At 40.1% G+C, this 17,980-nt stretch overlaps 1 protein-coding gene across 1 annotated transcript in view; it reads left to right on the top strand.

Moving 5' to 3' along the window:
* The window catches only part of naa15a (N-alpha-acetyltransferase 15, NatA auxiliary subunit a), a 98,494-nt gene that overhangs the window by 41,874 nt on the left and 38,640 nt on the right, over window positions 1-17,980 (top strand). The window contains exons 4-5 of the mRNA XM_060851777.1: window positions 2,689-2,846; window positions 17,215-17,349. Of these exons, the coding sequence (XP_060707760.1) occupies window positions 2,689-2,846; window positions 17,215-17,349 (293 nt within the window). The remainder of the gene's footprint in view (window positions 1-2,688; window positions 2,847-17,214; window positions 17,350-17,980) is intronic.

Raw genomic sequence — 17,980 nt, 5'->3', positions numbered from 1 at the left:
CTAGCTTCCATGTCCTTCTGCACAGTAATTACTAATGTAAAATATTTGTTGAGTATCTCACCCATCTCCTATGATTTCACACACAGACAGCCACATTGACTTTTAAGGGGCCCTATTCTCTCCCTAGTTGCTCTTTTGCCCTTAGTGTACTTGTAGAATCTCTTTGGATTCTCCTTAAGTCTATTTGCCAAAGCTGTCTCATGTCCCCTTTTTGTCCTCCTGATTTCCTTCTTAAGTATACTCCTACAACTCTTATAATTTTCCGGGGATTCACTTGGTCCCAGCAATTTATACCTGATATATTCCTCTTCCTTTATGTTGACCAGAGCCTCCATTTTTCTGGTCATCCATCATTCCCAACCTAGCCCTTCCTTCTAACAGGAAGATACAGTCTCTGAACTCTTATTTGTTCACTTGTGAAGGCCTCTCACTTTCCAACCATCCCTTTACCTCTGAATAGTCTTCCCCCAGTCAATTTTCGAAAGTTCCTGTCTAATACAGTCAAAATTCGCCTTGCTGAAATTGAAAGCGTTAACTACTACTTCAGTCCTAATCTTTCTGATAACTATTTAAAACTAATAGAAATATGATCAATTGCCATATCACTGACACCTCAGTCACTTGCCATACCTTATTTCCCAACAGAAAGTCAAGTAATGCTCCTACTCTGGTAGGTATATCCACAGATTGAATCTTGTGCACTTAACAAATTCCTGTCCATCCAAGCCCTGAACACTGACTGGGGCTGTCATAGTGTTTGGAAAGTTAAAATCTCCGACCATTTCAACCCGATTTTCCTCTCAGATATCTACAATCTCTTTACTTATTTGCTTCTCAATTTCCTGCTGACTATTCGGGGGGCCTATAATACGTGCCTACAAGATAATCATCCTTTCTTATTTTTAGATTCCACCCATATAACTTCACTGGATGATCTTCCATAAATATCCTCCCTAAGTACAGCCGTGATGTTCTCCCTATCCAAAGGCGTCACTCCCCTTCCTCTCTCATCTCTCTATCCTTCCTATACCCCATGCCATTCAATTGTCAGTTCTGAGCCATATTTCTGTCATAGCTATGATATCCCAGACCCTAGTTCATCTGCCTTATCTGCCAGGCCTCTTGCATTGAAGTAAATGCAGTTTCATTTATCAGTCAAACCTCATTCTCTGCCAAACTCTTATTTGCCTTGACTATTAGTCTTGCTCCTCTTATCTATTGAACCAGCCTCAGCCTTTATGCTTTTCTTACTCTCGCTTTTGGTCCCTCACTCATCCTTCCCCAATTCATTTAAAGCCTCCTGAGTAGCACTGGCAAATTTCCCTGTAAGGTTCGAGTGGGAGGCATGGTGGCTCAGTGGTTAGTACTGCTGTCTCACAGCGCCAGGGACCCAGGTTTGATTCCAGCCTCGGGTGATTGTCTGTGTGGAGTTTGCACATTCTCCCGGGCTAGGCATGGGTTTCCTCCGGGTGCTCTGGTTTCCTCCCACAATCACAAAGATGTGCAAATTAGGTAAATTGGCCGTGCTAAATTGCCCATAGTGTTCAGGGATGAGTAGGTTGGGTGCATTAGTAAGGGGTAAGTGTAGAGTAATAAGGTAGGGGAATGGGTCTGGGTGGGATACTCTTCAGGGGGTCAGTGTGGACTTGCTGGGCTGAAGGGCCTGTTTCCACACTGTGATATTGTCTCCCTTCCAATTCAAGTCATTTCTACCCCAAAGCAATCACAAACATCCAGAAATGTGTATCCTTTTCCCTTGCACCAGTTTCTCAACCATGCATTCATCTGCTTTATCTTTGTAATCCTACTGTCATTAGTACATGGCACAGGTACAAAGTGCACAACAACCTCCTGCTGGTCACTCCATTTTCAGAATATCCTGCACCTTGTCCAAGGCAACCTTAACCCTGACATCAGAGAGGTAACACACCGTCCTGATGTCTCACTGATGGCCACTGAAACACCTGTCTGTGCCCCAGACTGGAGCGTCCTGTATTACAATTGATCATTTAAAACCTGACATACCCCTCATTACAATAGAATCAGTTACAATACCAGCAGTTAGTCCTATACTCCCCTGAGAAGCCATCATTTTAAACAAACCTTGGGCTATTCACAACTGTACTTTGTTTTGCGTAGTTCATGTGTTGAAAATTGAGTTTTATCTTAAATTCAATATCCAACAAATCTTTTCCACCAAGGACAAATAGTAACTGCTGGTTGTGAGAATGAGCTGCTGGTTGTTTCCAAATTGACTATCATTACTTGCAGGGAGCTGATGCAGCTGTAGCAAGTGCTAATATTGCAGATCATTGTAACCTGATTGTTCATGATACAATTTGTTATAATCATTCTAGATTACCAAACGCAGTCACAAGCCTCTAACAACATTGCTTTTTCATGTTGCACTAGCCTCTAATACATTGTTTGTCACTATTCAATAATAGAATGCTGTTAGTTTTGCTCATACTTAGTACTCCTGGTGCTGTTTCCTTTTGCAGTTTAAGATATTATTGCCTTTAGTACTCATTATTTTGTAGTAGTAGTATTATAAAACGTGAGAGGGATCTTGTATCAGAGGGAAATTATATCCACATAAAGTTATGTTAAACCGTGTAGTAGTATGAAACCTTTGTAAGTAGGAACTCATGAAAATTGCAGATGCAGTTTTTCTTGACTATGGCACAGGCTGGCACGTTTATGGTCTCCTTCAGAGATCAGATAAGAAATATGATGAAGCCATCAAATGCTACCGGAATGCGCTAAAATGGGACAAAGACAATCTTCAGATTTTAAGAGACCTTTCCCTTCTACAAATTCAAATGCGGGACCTTGAGGGCTACAGGGTGAGTGCTTCTTCACGTCTTGTTTGTCCACCCGGGTGCAGAAGTGTTTAAGCGACAAACGCACTATGAATGTTGTTTTCCTGCCGCAGAATTTATGTTCAAGACTGCTAACTTCCTCTCTGAGTTAAAAAGGCATGGCATCCTTACTGTAATACCTCTAAAATTTTTAGAAGGTACCATCTTTGTGATGTTCATTGAAAATAGATAGTTGTACAACTGTGTTATATCATATTGATGTCTCTTCTTGCCTCCATGTTTTCAAGGAAAAAGGTCTGGAGATCCACTTGACATGAATCCACATTATTGTTCTTGAGATCCTAATGTACAATTCAACTATGTACTTTTAAACTTGGGGATAGGTTACTGGCTTTTCTGCGAGCCAGTTTAAATCAATTGATACTGTGCAAACGAATTTAATGTTACTGATGTTGACTGCATGAAAATGTTTTTATTGTGTCGAAAAACTGTATTGAGTTTTTTTTTGCATAGTTTTCTACAGCTGCATGGTTTACAGGCCCGATCTAATGTATATTAAATTGTATCATTAAAATTAACAATTTAAGTTATGGTTAGTAGCATAAATTTGCACACAATCATATAAACAATATGGGTCAGTAGCAGACCAATTTAATCTAGTTTTGTCATTTATATTTAGACAAATGGCCACATGAGGGGGCTGTAACATTCCTTCCTCTAATGGGAAAGTTGCGTTCTGTTTTAAAGTTCCACACAGTCTTAGTCCTTTTTACTTATTCATCAATCACTTAATTACTGATATTGTATTCCTAAAATGTTACCGCCTCCTTAACTGTGGAAAATCCCTACATCCACATTGAACTGAGGCAGTTCCTCCAACTGATTTTGACCTAGACGTACAATTGAGTTGTTGACTTCATCAAACATGTCTGTTCTTTTCTGACATGGATTTGAGCTGGTTTCTGGCACTCCTTGTGTTGGTGTAACTATTGGTTCTGTACTTCTATCCCAACTTTGATTCATCAGACTTGTTTGATTCTTCAGAACTCACTTCATTTTCATAATCTTATGAAGTTGAAACTTGACAAGCAAGTACAAATGTAACCTTTCAGCTGGCAAGCATGTTGACCAAGTGTGTGTGAGGACCATATGTTTTTGCACCCCTCCCTGGTAGCCACTTAAATCACTTGAGTGTTCTAACCTGGTTCAACTTCAGATTTCTGAAAGGTATGTAGCTCATGCTTCCCCATGACTTGTGAACTGTCAAACAGCAGATTTGTGTGACTGCTGATTGTGCTTAACTAGCCTGTGCTTTCAAAATTCATACATAACATTGTGTTTTTAGATGTGATTATGCAGTTGACGACTTGTATCAAATAGTCTTGACTGCACCAATTATACTGGAAATCAATTGAGATCAACATTTAGAATTACAATTATATTAAAATACATACTCTTAAAGTGTCGGTGATTCATTTGTACATGCTTGAAGCAATATTTATTAACACATAGCATTCTGCTTTTGCTGTGTAAAAGGAATATAACCACACTGCCTTGTTTTCACTGAGGAAAGGGCAGTGGACACAGCCAGTCTTTACTGTTTCTGTGAGGCAGCACTCTAACCAATTAGAGTCGACTTGCCTAGTTTGAATTTAATCAGTTAATTGAATCAATAAATAGTTTTTACAGCATCGCCTTGTCAACTTTGGTCCAATTAATCAGTGCCCCCTTCATGATATATATTCTGCTATTACCTTCTAATGCTGATTTCTTGCATTTTGTTTGTGATGAATCCAAGACTAAAAGTTTTGACTCAATGTGTCTTCTTTCACTCACTGTATCCCTATCATGACTCTGTCTGACGGTTTCTCACCTGATCAAGACCTGAAGAGAATCATGATAGGACTAGGGTCTAGAAAATGTGGCATCACTAATGGAAAGCTTCATTCTAGGTTTTTTCCTTAAAACTGATTCAGTTAGTGTTCTGTCACTTGTAATATTGAGATCTATTGTGATGGGTAAAGGTAAAAATGGTTTGTTATCCAGTGATAACCTGCATTTTTTTGTTGTCAGATTTTTATCTAGCATTTGTTTAACAAGCAAGCTTGACCGTTTGTACTCTCTGCTCTGCTGTCTCATTGGAAGCTGGCTGATATGATGGAATTCTGTTATTTTCTACTCTGTCCATCTATAATTGTGCAAACTCTTAAAGCTGAGGTCTGTTGTCAAATAAAATCTTTTCTGGCAACATGTAAGCAGTGAACGAACAGAAATCTGGATATTTTACAATTTGTCATTTCATTCATCAGAAGCTCCTTGACCCTTTCACATGGCTTATCTATTATCATAAATATCTTTTGCTCTTCAAAGTCTGTAAAACCTATGTACAGATCTATCACACGTGGGCAGCCATTTCTGTTCTAAAGGTGCCAAGAGCAGCAGCTTTTCTATGGCTTGATGTGTATTGCAATGTTCCATTATGTTTTACCATGGCCTTATCGAATATTGTTACCAAAGATTGCTTCTCATTCATCTTTCTCAAGCGCTTTCCTAATTATAATCTCCTTGATCAATGTAGCAACTGCAATCTGTACTTTTCAGAAGTTATAACTCTGGCTCCCCATGTGACACGAACACAACTATCTGACAACTCATTTTTTTGCATAACAATGACCTGGTTCCTACATCCCAGGATCTGTCTTCGCTATCCATTTGTGATACAGTCATCCATTCTTGTCAACCCAGGGTGCTGCAAGTTATTCTACCAACACTATTTGCTGTGACTACCAACTGATCTAGGTATGAAAAGAAAAAATGTATCTTTTCTCTTGGGTCTGCATGATCATCTACATTTAATATTAGACTTACAGCAACGAAAATCAAACCCCATCTCTGCACTAAGGTGCAGCTAATGTGGGTACTGGAGACTTTGGATTCCACAAGGCTGTCAATGATTTATGGTTAGTTTAAATTCTAAAGCTACAATCATACAAATATTTATGAAATTTCTTTGTCCAAAGTTCAAGGACAATATTTCACGTTCTGAGCACAATTTTGTCATAGCATCTGCAAATAAAGTTGGTCTCTCCTCTACACTATCCTGTCCATGAAAGGTTGCAGCACCTACTCCATGTTGAGAAGCATCATATTTAGCTTAATTTCTTTGAAAACAGTGTAGTGTGTCAGCCTTGTTCCCTATGCACATTGGCTTTTATACAAATTCAGCGTTGTCATACTCTTTCTTCTAAGTGCATAGAACAGCATTCCTTGATGATTCAACGGATGCCAAATCTGCTATGAATTTACTGCAGTAATTTACTTAGCCCAAAAATGATCTGAACTAAAATGTTTCAAGGGCGTAGCACATTATTGCTTGAATCTTATTCTTGGTAGGATTTAACTCATAATTGGTTACCCTATGACATTTCACATTTGTGTGCCTTCAGTTCAACTGAATAAATCATACTGAACATTGGAGCACCTCTTTCAGTCTGTTAATATGGTTGCGCCTGTTGGAGCTGAAATAAACTGTCATCCAGGTACCAGACCCTGAATTCCTTGCAGAGTTTGGTTAATCAAACTGGAAAATTATGGTGACTGAAGATATACAAAATGGCAGCCCATAACCTGCAAAAGACTTGGGTACATTGGTGATCATTTATGAATTAGACTCAAGTCATACAAATGCCAGATGGGCATTTGTCAGAGTTAACTTTGAAAAGATTTGGCTTCCTGGCAGTGGTGTGAAAAGGGTCAGCGATGTCTTGATTTATGGTTACCTTGTAATCACCATATTCTTGCAGTTGATCTAGTGCCAAATCATTGTGTTCTGCTTGAGACAATGTTCCCATCTATTTTTTTGTTCTTTCTTCCCTCAGCTGGCAACTAGAAACCAAGCTCTCCACTAAAGAGCAGCTGAAATTAAACGTTGTGTAGCTTTAACAGAGGTGACCCATTTAAGCTTTGTGTTGCATGAATGTAGGGGTCTAAGTGTAACTTGGGTAGATTGTAGCTGAACAGAATGAAATTGAGAATTTGGTGCATGAGAGAACTAAGGGAATGCAGTGCTTTTTTTTTATAGCTGCGTTAACCTCTAGTTTTTACTTGCATAGAAGGGAAGAATTTGATTGTCAAGTTTTTTACTCCCCAAACTGTTCATTATTAGAATAATAATTATGGCAGGGCAGCTTGACTATGTGCAATGTGTCTCCTGCGGTATGTGGGAAGTCGTGGCTGCACCGTGTGTCCTTGACCAACACAGCTGTCGGAGGTGTGATCAGCTTAATGTGTAGCTGGACAATTGATGCAAAGAGGAGGGCATCAGATTTTGCAGGAATTGGGACTGGCAGGATCATTATAAGATAATTGCGTTGCACCTTACTGGCACTAGAATAATTGCTGCGTGATTTGCTGTTACTATTCGGGAAGGTTTAAAGTAGATTGGCAAGGGATATGGAATAATGAAAGGGAATTCAGATTGGAGTGAAGCTAAATTGGTAACCAGAACTAGCAAAGTCGAGCAAAATTAGAAAGTGAATGAAATTAGTGTGGGCATTATAGTGGATCAAACACTTTCCTGTTGAAGCTACAAATAAAGGTAGATGGATGTGATTTAATTGCCATTATAGAGACTTTAAAGGGCGACCATGACTGATCTATTCATTATTTGAGAAACATGCATGGAAAGGTAAAGGAAGTGGGGTACTGCTGTTACTAAGGATTGAGATTAGTATATTAATGGTAAAGGATCTTAGACTTGAAGGATCAAGATGTCCAAGCAGTTTAGGTGAAGCTAAGAAACAGCAAAGGGCAGGAAGCATTATTTTTTTAAAAAAACATAAGGATATCAAGCTTTAGTAGTAATGGTAGAAAAAATCAGGACGTTAGAGCTGCATGCAACATGGTAATAGGCAAATCCAATTTGTATGCCTAATTAACACAGATTGTGGAGGACAAGTTTCTGGAGAGTGTACTGGTTTTTGGAACAATACATTAGGGAACCAACTAGACAATGAAACTATTTTGCTTGTCTTTACAGAGAAAGATGCAGAAAATATCTTAGAAATTCTGAAGAACCAAGGGACTTGTGCAGGTGAACAGAAATGAAAGTTGTATTAATTAAGAAGTAGTGCTTGAAAAATAATCTGGATTTAATGTTGATAAATCCCCTGGAGTAGAGGAATTACACTCTAGAGTTGTTGTGGTTCTGCTCGCCGAGCTGGAAGTTTTTGCTGCAAACGTTTCGTTCCCTGGCTAGGGAACATCATCAGTGCTGTTGGAGCCTCGTGTGAAGCGCTGCTTTGATGTTTCTTCCGGTATTTATATTGGTTTGTTCTTGCCGCTTCCGGGTGTCAGTTTCAGCTGCAGTGATTTGTATGTGGGGTCCAGGTCGATGTGTCTGTTGATGGATGTTCTTGCCGTTTCCGGGTGTCAGTTTCAGTTGTAGTGGTTTGTATATGGTGTCCAGGTCAATGTGTCTGTTGATGGAGTTTGGGGATGAATGCCATGCTTCTAGGAATTCTCTGGCTGTTCTCTGTCTGGCTTGTCGTATGATAGTGGTGTTTTCCCAGTCAAATTCATGTTGCTGGTTGTCTGAGTGTATGGCTACTAGAGATAGCTGGTCGTGTCGTTTTGTGGCTAGCTGATGTTCATGGATGCGGATTGTTAGCTGTCTTCCTGTTTGTCCTATATAGTGTTTTGTGCAGTCCTTGCATGGTATTTTGTAAACTACGTTAGTTTGGCTCATGCTGGGTATTGGGTCCTTTGTTCTAGTGAGTTGTTGTCTGAGCGTGGATGTTGGCACTAGAACAAAGGACCCAATACCCAGCATGAGCCAAACTAACGTAGTTTACAAAATACCATGCAAGGACTGCACAAAACACTATATAGGACAAACAGGAAGACAGCTAACAATCCGCATCCATGAACATCAGCTAGCCACAAAACGACACAACCAGCTATCTCTAGTAGCCATACACTCAGACAACCAGCAACATGAATTTGACTGGGAAAACACCACTATCATACGACAAGCCAGACAGAGAACAGCCAGAGAATTCCTAGAAGCATGGCATTCATCCCCAAACTCCATCAACAGACACATTGACCTGGACCCCACATACAAACCACTACAACTGAAACTGACACCCGGAAACGGCAAGAACATCCATCAACAGACACATCGACCTGGACCCCACATACAAATCACTGCAGCTGAAACTGACACCCGGAAGCGGCAAGAACAAACCAATATAAATACCGGAAGAAACATCAAAGCAGCGCTTCACACGAGGCTCCAACAGCACTGATGATGTTCCCTAGCCAGGGAACGAAATGTTTACAGCAAAAACTTCCAGCTCGGCGAGCAGAACCACAACAACGGATACCCGAGCTACAAATCTTCAATCACATTTTAAACACTCTAGAGTATTGAAGAAGTGACACAGTGGGTAGTGGCTGCACTGGTGGATATTTTTTTCAAATTTCAGATGCAGAAAAAAATGTTTTCTTATCTGCGGGATCTTCTGGAGCCAGGACAGGCATCAGAATCAGGCCATTGGGGCAAGCAAGAGAGTGGTTAATCTTGGGAGTTCTTTGATTAAAAAAATTCTATATCCTTAAAATATCGAGGCTTATGGGGGTAATGCAGATGTTGAGGTAGATCTCCTGTGAGCTCACTGAATAGCCAAAGGGCTATATGGCCTCCTCTTCCCATTTCTTGAAATCTTTACATCCTGGAACGTTATAGCAGAGTAGAAAGTGACTAATGCAACTCCACTAATTAAGTGAGGAAGAGAGAGAATGGAGAGCTCTAGATGTGGGAGGTTGATGTCTGTAATAGGGAAATCGTATGAATCTATTATAAAGTGCGTAATAACTGGACCCTGTGATTGGCCAACATGGGTTTCTGAATAGGAAAACTTGCTTGACAAACCAGTTGGAGTGTTTTTTTTAGGATGCTGTTTGTCGCAAATGTTAAGACGATCCAGTTGTTGTGATATGTTGGATTTTCTGAAAGCTTTTAGTAAGGTCCTACACAAATATTTAGTAAACAGAATTAGAGTGCACAGATTGAGGGTAATATACCACTGGAGAAATGGTGTCAAGGTTTCAAGTTCAGTATGACTTTGGAAGATGGTGGGAACTTGCATGTGGGCAGGATGCAATGCAATCAAGGGATTTAGATAGGCTTAGTGAATGGGCAAGAACATGGCAGACAGTACAACGTGACTAAGTGTGAAATAATTCACTTTGGTAGAAGAAACAAAGACTGTATTTTCCTGAAATAGTGAGAGGTTGTGAAGTGTTGATATTTAAGAAAGTCCTCCTTGATGCATCCGTGAAGTCAAGCATGCAGTTAGAAATGCAAATGATAAGTTGACTTTCATTACAAGGATCTTTGAGTACTGAAATCAAGAATTTTGCTGCAATTGTATCGAGTCTCGTTAAGACTGAACCTGGGGTATTATGAAGAGTTTTGGTCTCCTTGTCTAAAGAAGAATGTAGTTTCACTGTGGGAGTACAATGGAGGTTTACCTGACTAATTTCTGGGATAGCGCAGCAGGTCAGGCAGCATCCAAGGAGCAGGAGAATCGACGTTTCGGGCATGAGCCCTTCTTCAGGAAATGTCGATTCTCCTGTTCCTTGGATGCTGCCTGACCTGCTGCGCTTTTCCAGCAACGCATTTTCAGCTCTGATCTCCAGACATTGAAGAAATGGGGCATGTCTTCTCCAGAGTTTCGAAGAATGAGAAGTGATTTCATTGAAACTTGCAAAGTCATTGTGATAAAGTGGATATGGATAGGATGTTTCCCCAGCTAGTAGGTTGAGAACCAGGAGTGCAATCTCGGAACTATGGTCAAGTCATTTAGAGTCGTAGAGATGTACAGCATGGAAACAGACCCTTCGGTCCAACCCGTCCATACCGACCAGACAACCCAACCCAATCTAGTCCCACCTGCCAGCACCCGGCCCATTTCCCTTGAAACCCTTCCTATTCATATACCCATCCAACTGCCTCTTAAATGTTGCAATTGTACCAGCTTCCACCATATCCTCTGGCAGCTCATTCCATACACGTACCACCCTCTGTGTGGAAAAAGTTGCCCCTTAGGTCTCTTTTATATCTTTCCCCCCTCACCCTAAGCCTATGCCCTGTAGTTCTGGACTCCCCGACCCCAGGGAAAAGACTTTGTCTGTTTATCCTATCCCTGCCCCTCATAATTTTGTAAACTTCTTTTAAGGTCACCCCTCAGCCTCCCGACGCTCCAGGGAAAACAGCCCAGCCTGTTCAGCCTCTCTCTGTTGCTCAGATCCTCCAACCCTGGCAACATCCTTGTAAATCTTTTCTGAACTCTTTCAAGTTTCACAGCATCTTTCCGATAGGAAGGAGACCAGAATTGCATGCAATATTCCAATAGTGGCCTAACCAATGTCCTGTCCAGCCACAACATGACCTCCCAACTCCTGTACTCAATACTCTGACCAATAAAGAAAAGTATACCAAACGCCTTCACTATCCCATCTACCTGCGATTCCACTTTCAAGAGCTATGAACCAGCACTCCAAGGTCTCTTTGTTCAGCAACACTCCCTAGGACCTTACCATTAAGTGTATAAGTCCTGCTCAGATTTGCTTTCTCAAAATGCAGCACCTCGCATTTATCTGAATTCAACTCCATCTGCCACTTCTCAGCCCATTGACCCATCTGATCCAGATCTTGTTGTAATCTGAGGTAACCCCTTCGCTGTTCACTACACCTCCAATTTTGGTGTCATCTGCAAACTTACTAACTCTACCTCTTATGCTCGCATCCGAATCATTTATGTAAATGTTAAAAAGTAGAGGACCCAGCACTGATCCTTGTGGCACTCCACTGGTCACAGGCCTCCAGTCTGAAAAACAACCTTCCATCACCACCTATCTTTGAGCCAGTTCTGTATCCAAATGGCTAGTTCTCCCTGTATTCCATGAGATATATCCTTGCTAATCAGTCTCCCATGGGGAACGCCTTACTGAAGTCCATATAGATCACATCTACTACTCTGCCCTCATCAGTCATCTTTATTACTACTTAAAAAAACTGAATCAAGTTTGTGAGACATGATTTCCCATGCACAAAGCCATGTTGACTATCCTGAATCAGTCCATGCCTTTCCAATACGTGTACATCCTGTCCCTCAAGATTCCCTCCAACAACTTGCTCACCACCGAGGTCAGGCTCACTGGTCTATAGTTCCCTGGCTTGTCTTTACTGTCCTCCTTAAACAGTGGCACCATGTTTGCCAACCTCAAGTCTTCTGGCACCTCACCTGTGACTATCGATGATACAAATATCTCAGCAAGAGGCCCAGCAATCACTTCTCTAGCTTCCCACAGTTTTCGGGTACACCCGATCAGATCCTGGGGATTTATCCACTTTTAATCGTTTCAAGACAGCCAATACTTCCTCCTCTGTAATCTGGACATTTTGCAAGATGTCGCCATCTATTTCCCTACAGTCTATATCTTCCATATCCTTTTCCACAGTAAATACTGATGCAAAATATTCATTTAGTATCTCCCCCATTTTCTGTGGCTCCACACAAAGGCCGCCTTGCTGATCTTTGAGGAGCCATATTCTCTCCCTAGTTATCCTTTTGTCCTGAATATATTTGTAAAAACCCTTTGAATTCTCCTTAATTCTATTTGCCAAAGCTATCTCATGTCCCTGTTTTGCCCTCCTGATTTCCCTCTTAAGTATACTCCTACTTTCTTTATACTCTTCTAAGGATTCACTCGATCTATCCTGTCTATACCTGACATACGCTTCCTCCTTTTTCTTAACCAAACTCTCAATTTCTTTCGTCATTCAGCATTCCCTATATCTACCAACTTTCCCTTTCACCCTGACAGGAATATACTTTCTCTGAATTCTTGTTATCGCATTTCTGAAGGCATCCCATTTTCCAGCTGTCCCTTTATCTGCAAACATCTGCCTCCAATCATTTTTGAAAGTTCTTGCTTAATATTGTCAAAATTGGCCTTTCTCCAATTTAGAACTTTAACTTTTAGATCTGGTCTATCCTTTTCCATCACTATTTTAAAATTTAAGACTGAGATTAGGAATTTAATCTCTGGTTGAAATTTTCTACCCCTGAGGGCTATGGAAGCTTGATCATTCTTCATTCTTAATCTTTCTTTTTGTCCAAGAGGACATAGGGAATATGGGATAATGGGGAACATCCAAAGAGGATGGTGAACAGCTATGATCTGTTTGAATGATAGAGGGCTTGATGGGCCAAATGGCCCAGTCCTGCTACTACACCTTGTGGACAGCAAAGTTCTGATGAAAGGTCAGCTCAACTTGAAAGTGTCTCTCCAAAATGCTGTTTGAGTTGCTGAATAATTCCAATTATTTCTGTATCATGAACTGCCCTTGTATTCCTCTGAACTCTTCTTTAGCATTGTATTTAGAGAAACCAATTCAGTGATAGTGAGGATATTTTTATCAAGCACATCATCTTGAATTTTGCTTTGCCGTGAAAATGCCTACTGCAATTAAATGATGCTACCAAATCTAATTTTTCACTTTTTTCAAAATGCTTATAGCTTACTGTGCGTGACTGGAATCAACACAGTTCCATTTCAGGCTCTTGGTAATTTTTCCAGCTGATATTGACTTAACCTCCATGATACAGTAACTTGGGAATTCAATTCACTGTACCCATGCCAGTCTCCTGGCTTCATGCATAAGTAATTGAATGATGAAGCCCTGCAAATTTCTACAGACCAGTACTTATGCCTCTGATTTTAAATCTTCACCAGCCGCTAATCAGTCAATCGTTTGACATTCCTACCCAGTGACTGATATTTCCTCCAGTTAATCTTTTTTGTCAGGTTGACTTCACCACCAGACGCCTGGAGGAAGAACGCCTCATCTTCTGCCTCGGAACGCTTCAACCCCAGGGCATCAATGTGGACTTCAACAGTTTCCTCATTTCCCCTTTCCCCCACCTCATCCTAGTTCCAAACTTCCAGCTCAGCACTGTCCCCATGACTTGTCCGGACTTGTCCGACCTGCCTAGCTCTATTTCCACCTATCCACTCCACCCTCTCCTCCCTGACCTATCATCTTCATCCCCTCCCCCACTCGCCCATTGTACTCTATGCTAATTTCTCCCCACCCCCACCTTCCTCTAGCTTATCTCTCCATGCTTCAGGCTCTCACTGCCTTTATTCTTGATGAAGGGTTTTGCCCAAAACGTCGATTTCGCTGCTCGTTGGATGCTACCTGAACTGCTGTGCTCTTTTAGCACTACTGATCCAGAATCTGGTTTCCAGCGTCTGCAGTCAATGTTTTTACCTTCTTGTGGCATGCCTGGGCGAGTTAATCTATACTTGGAGCTGTATCACTCTGCTTCACAAATGGCGAATTCAGTGTCTAAAACTGGTCTAAGCACCAACAACAGGTCTTTGTTGTAACACTGGGAAGACTAGAGTCTGTTGAGGGCTTCTGCGTACTCAACTACTGCTTATTTACCTCATGCCTGAAGGTTGTTAACTCTCTGATGTTTCTCATCCTATTTTGCCAAATCCTTGGACAGCTCAGTAAGGCATTTCAGGGATCAGTCTGTGATGTCATCTACTTCCTTTTAATGTGCTCACTTTTTAAACTGCAAAAAAGCTCTCAAATTCTCAAATTACAATGAATTGACAACATTTTCAAGGATGTAGCCAATGTCCCCTATAAGGAATTGACATTTATTCTGAAATGATAGCTTGCTGCAATCTCTAACGGCTTGGTGTTGTATTGCAGGGCTCAAACCTAATCAAGATGTACAGTAGCACCAGGTCTTTTATCTTGGCTGGTACAGCAGATTCAGGAGCATTTCATGCACTTGTCTGGCTCAAACAAAAATATCAACCTTTTTCTTTCTTCTACTTACTGGTTGGCAGCTGGATTGTCAAAATCTTTGAGAATATTGTTAAAGTAAATAAAAATTGTAATTGCTCCACATATGCCCACAGCGCTGTGCCCCAGTCATCTGAGAAGTACAGTATGCATAGCTGCTTTTGTGTGAAACATTGATTTTAGCCTGGATATTAAGACTTCTCCCTCAATGAAGATCATTCAGATTCCTCAATCGACTAGCTGGAAACTTTTCCAAACCAATATACTTGCCTATAGGAAATCCATGATCATCATTATTAGCACCAAATTTGTTACATCTTAACAGATATTATCAATTGTGTGGGCAACCTTAGCATTGGTAACAGGCTAGTTTGCTATACTTTTACTTTTCTGAATAGCCAGAAGATTAATGTGTGCAGCTAGTGGTTTGATTTTTCTCCAGAGGATTTTAGGCTGTAAATTTCCATATTTGACTCAGTTCTATTGGTCAGTATGTGTTGCATTTTCTCTGCAAAACGTTTTTTTTTTAACCCTTGTGGTTCTAGCTGCTGAATTTGTTGCATTTCCTATGAATGTTTTTCCCATCAGTCTCTTGAAGCCTTGAGAATATACATTAATTAATTAATTCATGGCATTTTGGATGTCACTGGCTAGACAGATATTCATCGTCTATCCTTGATTGTCTAGAGGTCATTTAAAAGTCAACCACATTGCTGTGGGTCTGGATTCATATGCAGGCCAGACCAGGTAAGCTCAGCAGTTTCCTTCCCTAAGGGGCAGTAGAATGGCACAAATAAAAGTTGAAAAATAACACCAAAATGCCTGTTTTTAAATAACTTGTGTAATATTTTTGAATTCATTAGCCATATGTAATTTTTACAAATATCATACAGCTTTATATTGTTCATCTTTTCCTTTTGCAGAAAAACTTTTAAAATTATGCACAATTAATGTTTTTTTTGCCTTGTGCTCCTATGGAATGAATGGCATTGGAATGTATCATATTCACACTCTATCTCTAATGAATGTCACAAAGCTCATTTAAATTTGTTTATCCATTGATGTAGAATTTTCTTAGCATTTGTTTTGGGGACATCTTTATTGTGTCATTAGGAAGTATCACCATGTGAAGAGGTACTGAGTCATATGGATTACAACAGTCTTAATTTTGAATTTTAAAGAAGGAGTAGGGCAATAATCCAAATTCCTAAGTGTGAGCATAAACAACTACTATCTACATTTAAATTCTCAAGTGTCTTAAGATCTACAGGCGTAGATGGAAGAGTACTTAAAGATAGGTCACCACATTCAAGAAAAAAAAAATTCTTCTGCATATGCTGCCTCCTTGGTGCAAGGTGGCACTGAGCTTTCATTGTACTTGTTTCACATGCCAGATAATAATGGCTGTAGCAAACACGTCAGCTCGCAAAAAAATGATGTTATAGGGAATGGGTTGGAATTAGCAGTTGTCAAAAAAAAGCTGCCCACGAGGATTTTGTAATCTGTGATGTGCAGGCTTCACTTTGTTAGTTTGTTTCTGTCCCAAATGAAGCTAATCTCTATATCCTACAATATTGATGTCATCTAAAAAATAAGCAGTCAGTCACATTGAAATATTCTCACGGAGTGTATGTTCCCCAACGCAGGAGATCGGCACTGCCATTAAATATGGCCGCTGTGATCCATCTGCGCGTGCATAGTTGCACCCGTGATGCCACACCAGCTCTTGACGGTAATTGAAGCAATTCAAAATTTCTTTATTTTGATGTAATTTTTGGGCACAAATTGGGTCCAAGGCTTTTGACTTTCAATTTTCTCCCAGAATAATTTCTTCAAAATTTAGTTATTTCTTTGGCCATGGTTACTTTATTTGTGATTGTTCAGACCTGCTCCTGGATGCAAGTTTAAAAATAGCATCCCAACCTTGTGCACCCATATATGTGACTCTTCACGTAGTAGTGGCATTGGCCACAAACTCAACCACATTCTCTGACTGCAAATGAGGAAGTAGAAGAAAACACTGAATTATTTCCCTTTTTAATTTATTTTCTTTTACTGACTGTTCAAATGTTTTCCTCTGATTGTGAAATTCCTTGTTGATGTTATATCTACATTACGTTAGAGTACCATTACTGAAGAGAAATTATATTCTCCTCACATGAAGCTTTAAGTTTAAGACAAAATAAGAGAAAGTGTTGAAAATATTTCCGTCTCTCAGGCATCACTTATGGAGAGGGGATGTATTATTATTTGATCTCAGTGGCCTCTCTCAGTTTTAAGACATTTAACATGGAGAAAGCATGCTACTTTAGCCGTTACTTGATGACAAATGTATTTACATTCAGTCTTACCTTGAAGTCTAGTTCAAAACCATACACTAACTTTGTTTATTTGTAAAATTTTCAACTTGAACGCAAATTTATAAATTTAAAAGCACTGTATTTTCACATAATTTAATAATAACAAGCCACAGACCTCCGTGTGTTTGATACATTTCAGGAAACCAGGTACCAGTTGCTTCAGCTTCGCCCTGCTCAGCGAGCATCCTGGATTGGCTATGCTATTGCATACCATTTACTGGAAGATTATGACATGGCTTCAAAAATTCTTGAAGAATTCAGAAAGACACAGCAGGTATGCTGTAATGTGCTCATAGCTTTCATCAGTGTTTGATAGAATTTGTTAAATTCTACCCAGCAAACAACTTTGTTTCCCTGCCCTATGTTCCTGATGACAAACTTATGGCAACTGCCGTCTGGAAGTACACGAGCAGCAGGTACATGGGAACAGCATGATGTGCATGTTCCCCTCAAACCATTGGTCATCCTGACTTGGATATAACTTGCTGTTTCTTCACTGTTGTTGGGTCCAAATCCTACAGTTCTCCCTAGTGGCATTGTGAGTCTATTATGCCAAATGGATTGCAGTGGTTTGAGAAGGCAGTTCACCATCACATTCTCAAGGTCAGTTGAGGATGGGCAATAAATACTGTCAGCGACACCTACATTCCATGAATTAGTAAAAAGAAATGCAACCAGGAATATTAAATGCCATTTTTTTTTGAGATTTTTCGATTATAACCGCAATCATAATCTGTTGTATATATCCTGCCAATGCATCTGTACAATATGTGCATTTACAATGGTTTAATGCGCCTCACATTTACACATCCCAGTTCTTCATTTTTCTGAATTATGTTGCATTCTAATGTTTCTTTCCCAGTTCTGTGCACCTCGTACCTGCACTGTCTTTCATCTCAGTATTT

Source organism: Hemiscyllium ocellatum, chromosome 36 (assembly GCF_020745735.1).
Source record: "Hemiscyllium ocellatum isolate sHemOce1 chromosome 36, sHemOce1.pat.X.cur, whole genome shotgun sequence".
Lineage (NCBI taxonomy): Eukaryota > Metazoa > Chordata > Chondrichthyes > Orectolobiformes > Hemiscylliidae > Hemiscyllium > Hemiscyllium ocellatum.
The sequence above is the reverse complement of the archived record's forward strand: the minus strand, read 5'-3'. Positions and strand labels throughout refer to the sequence as shown.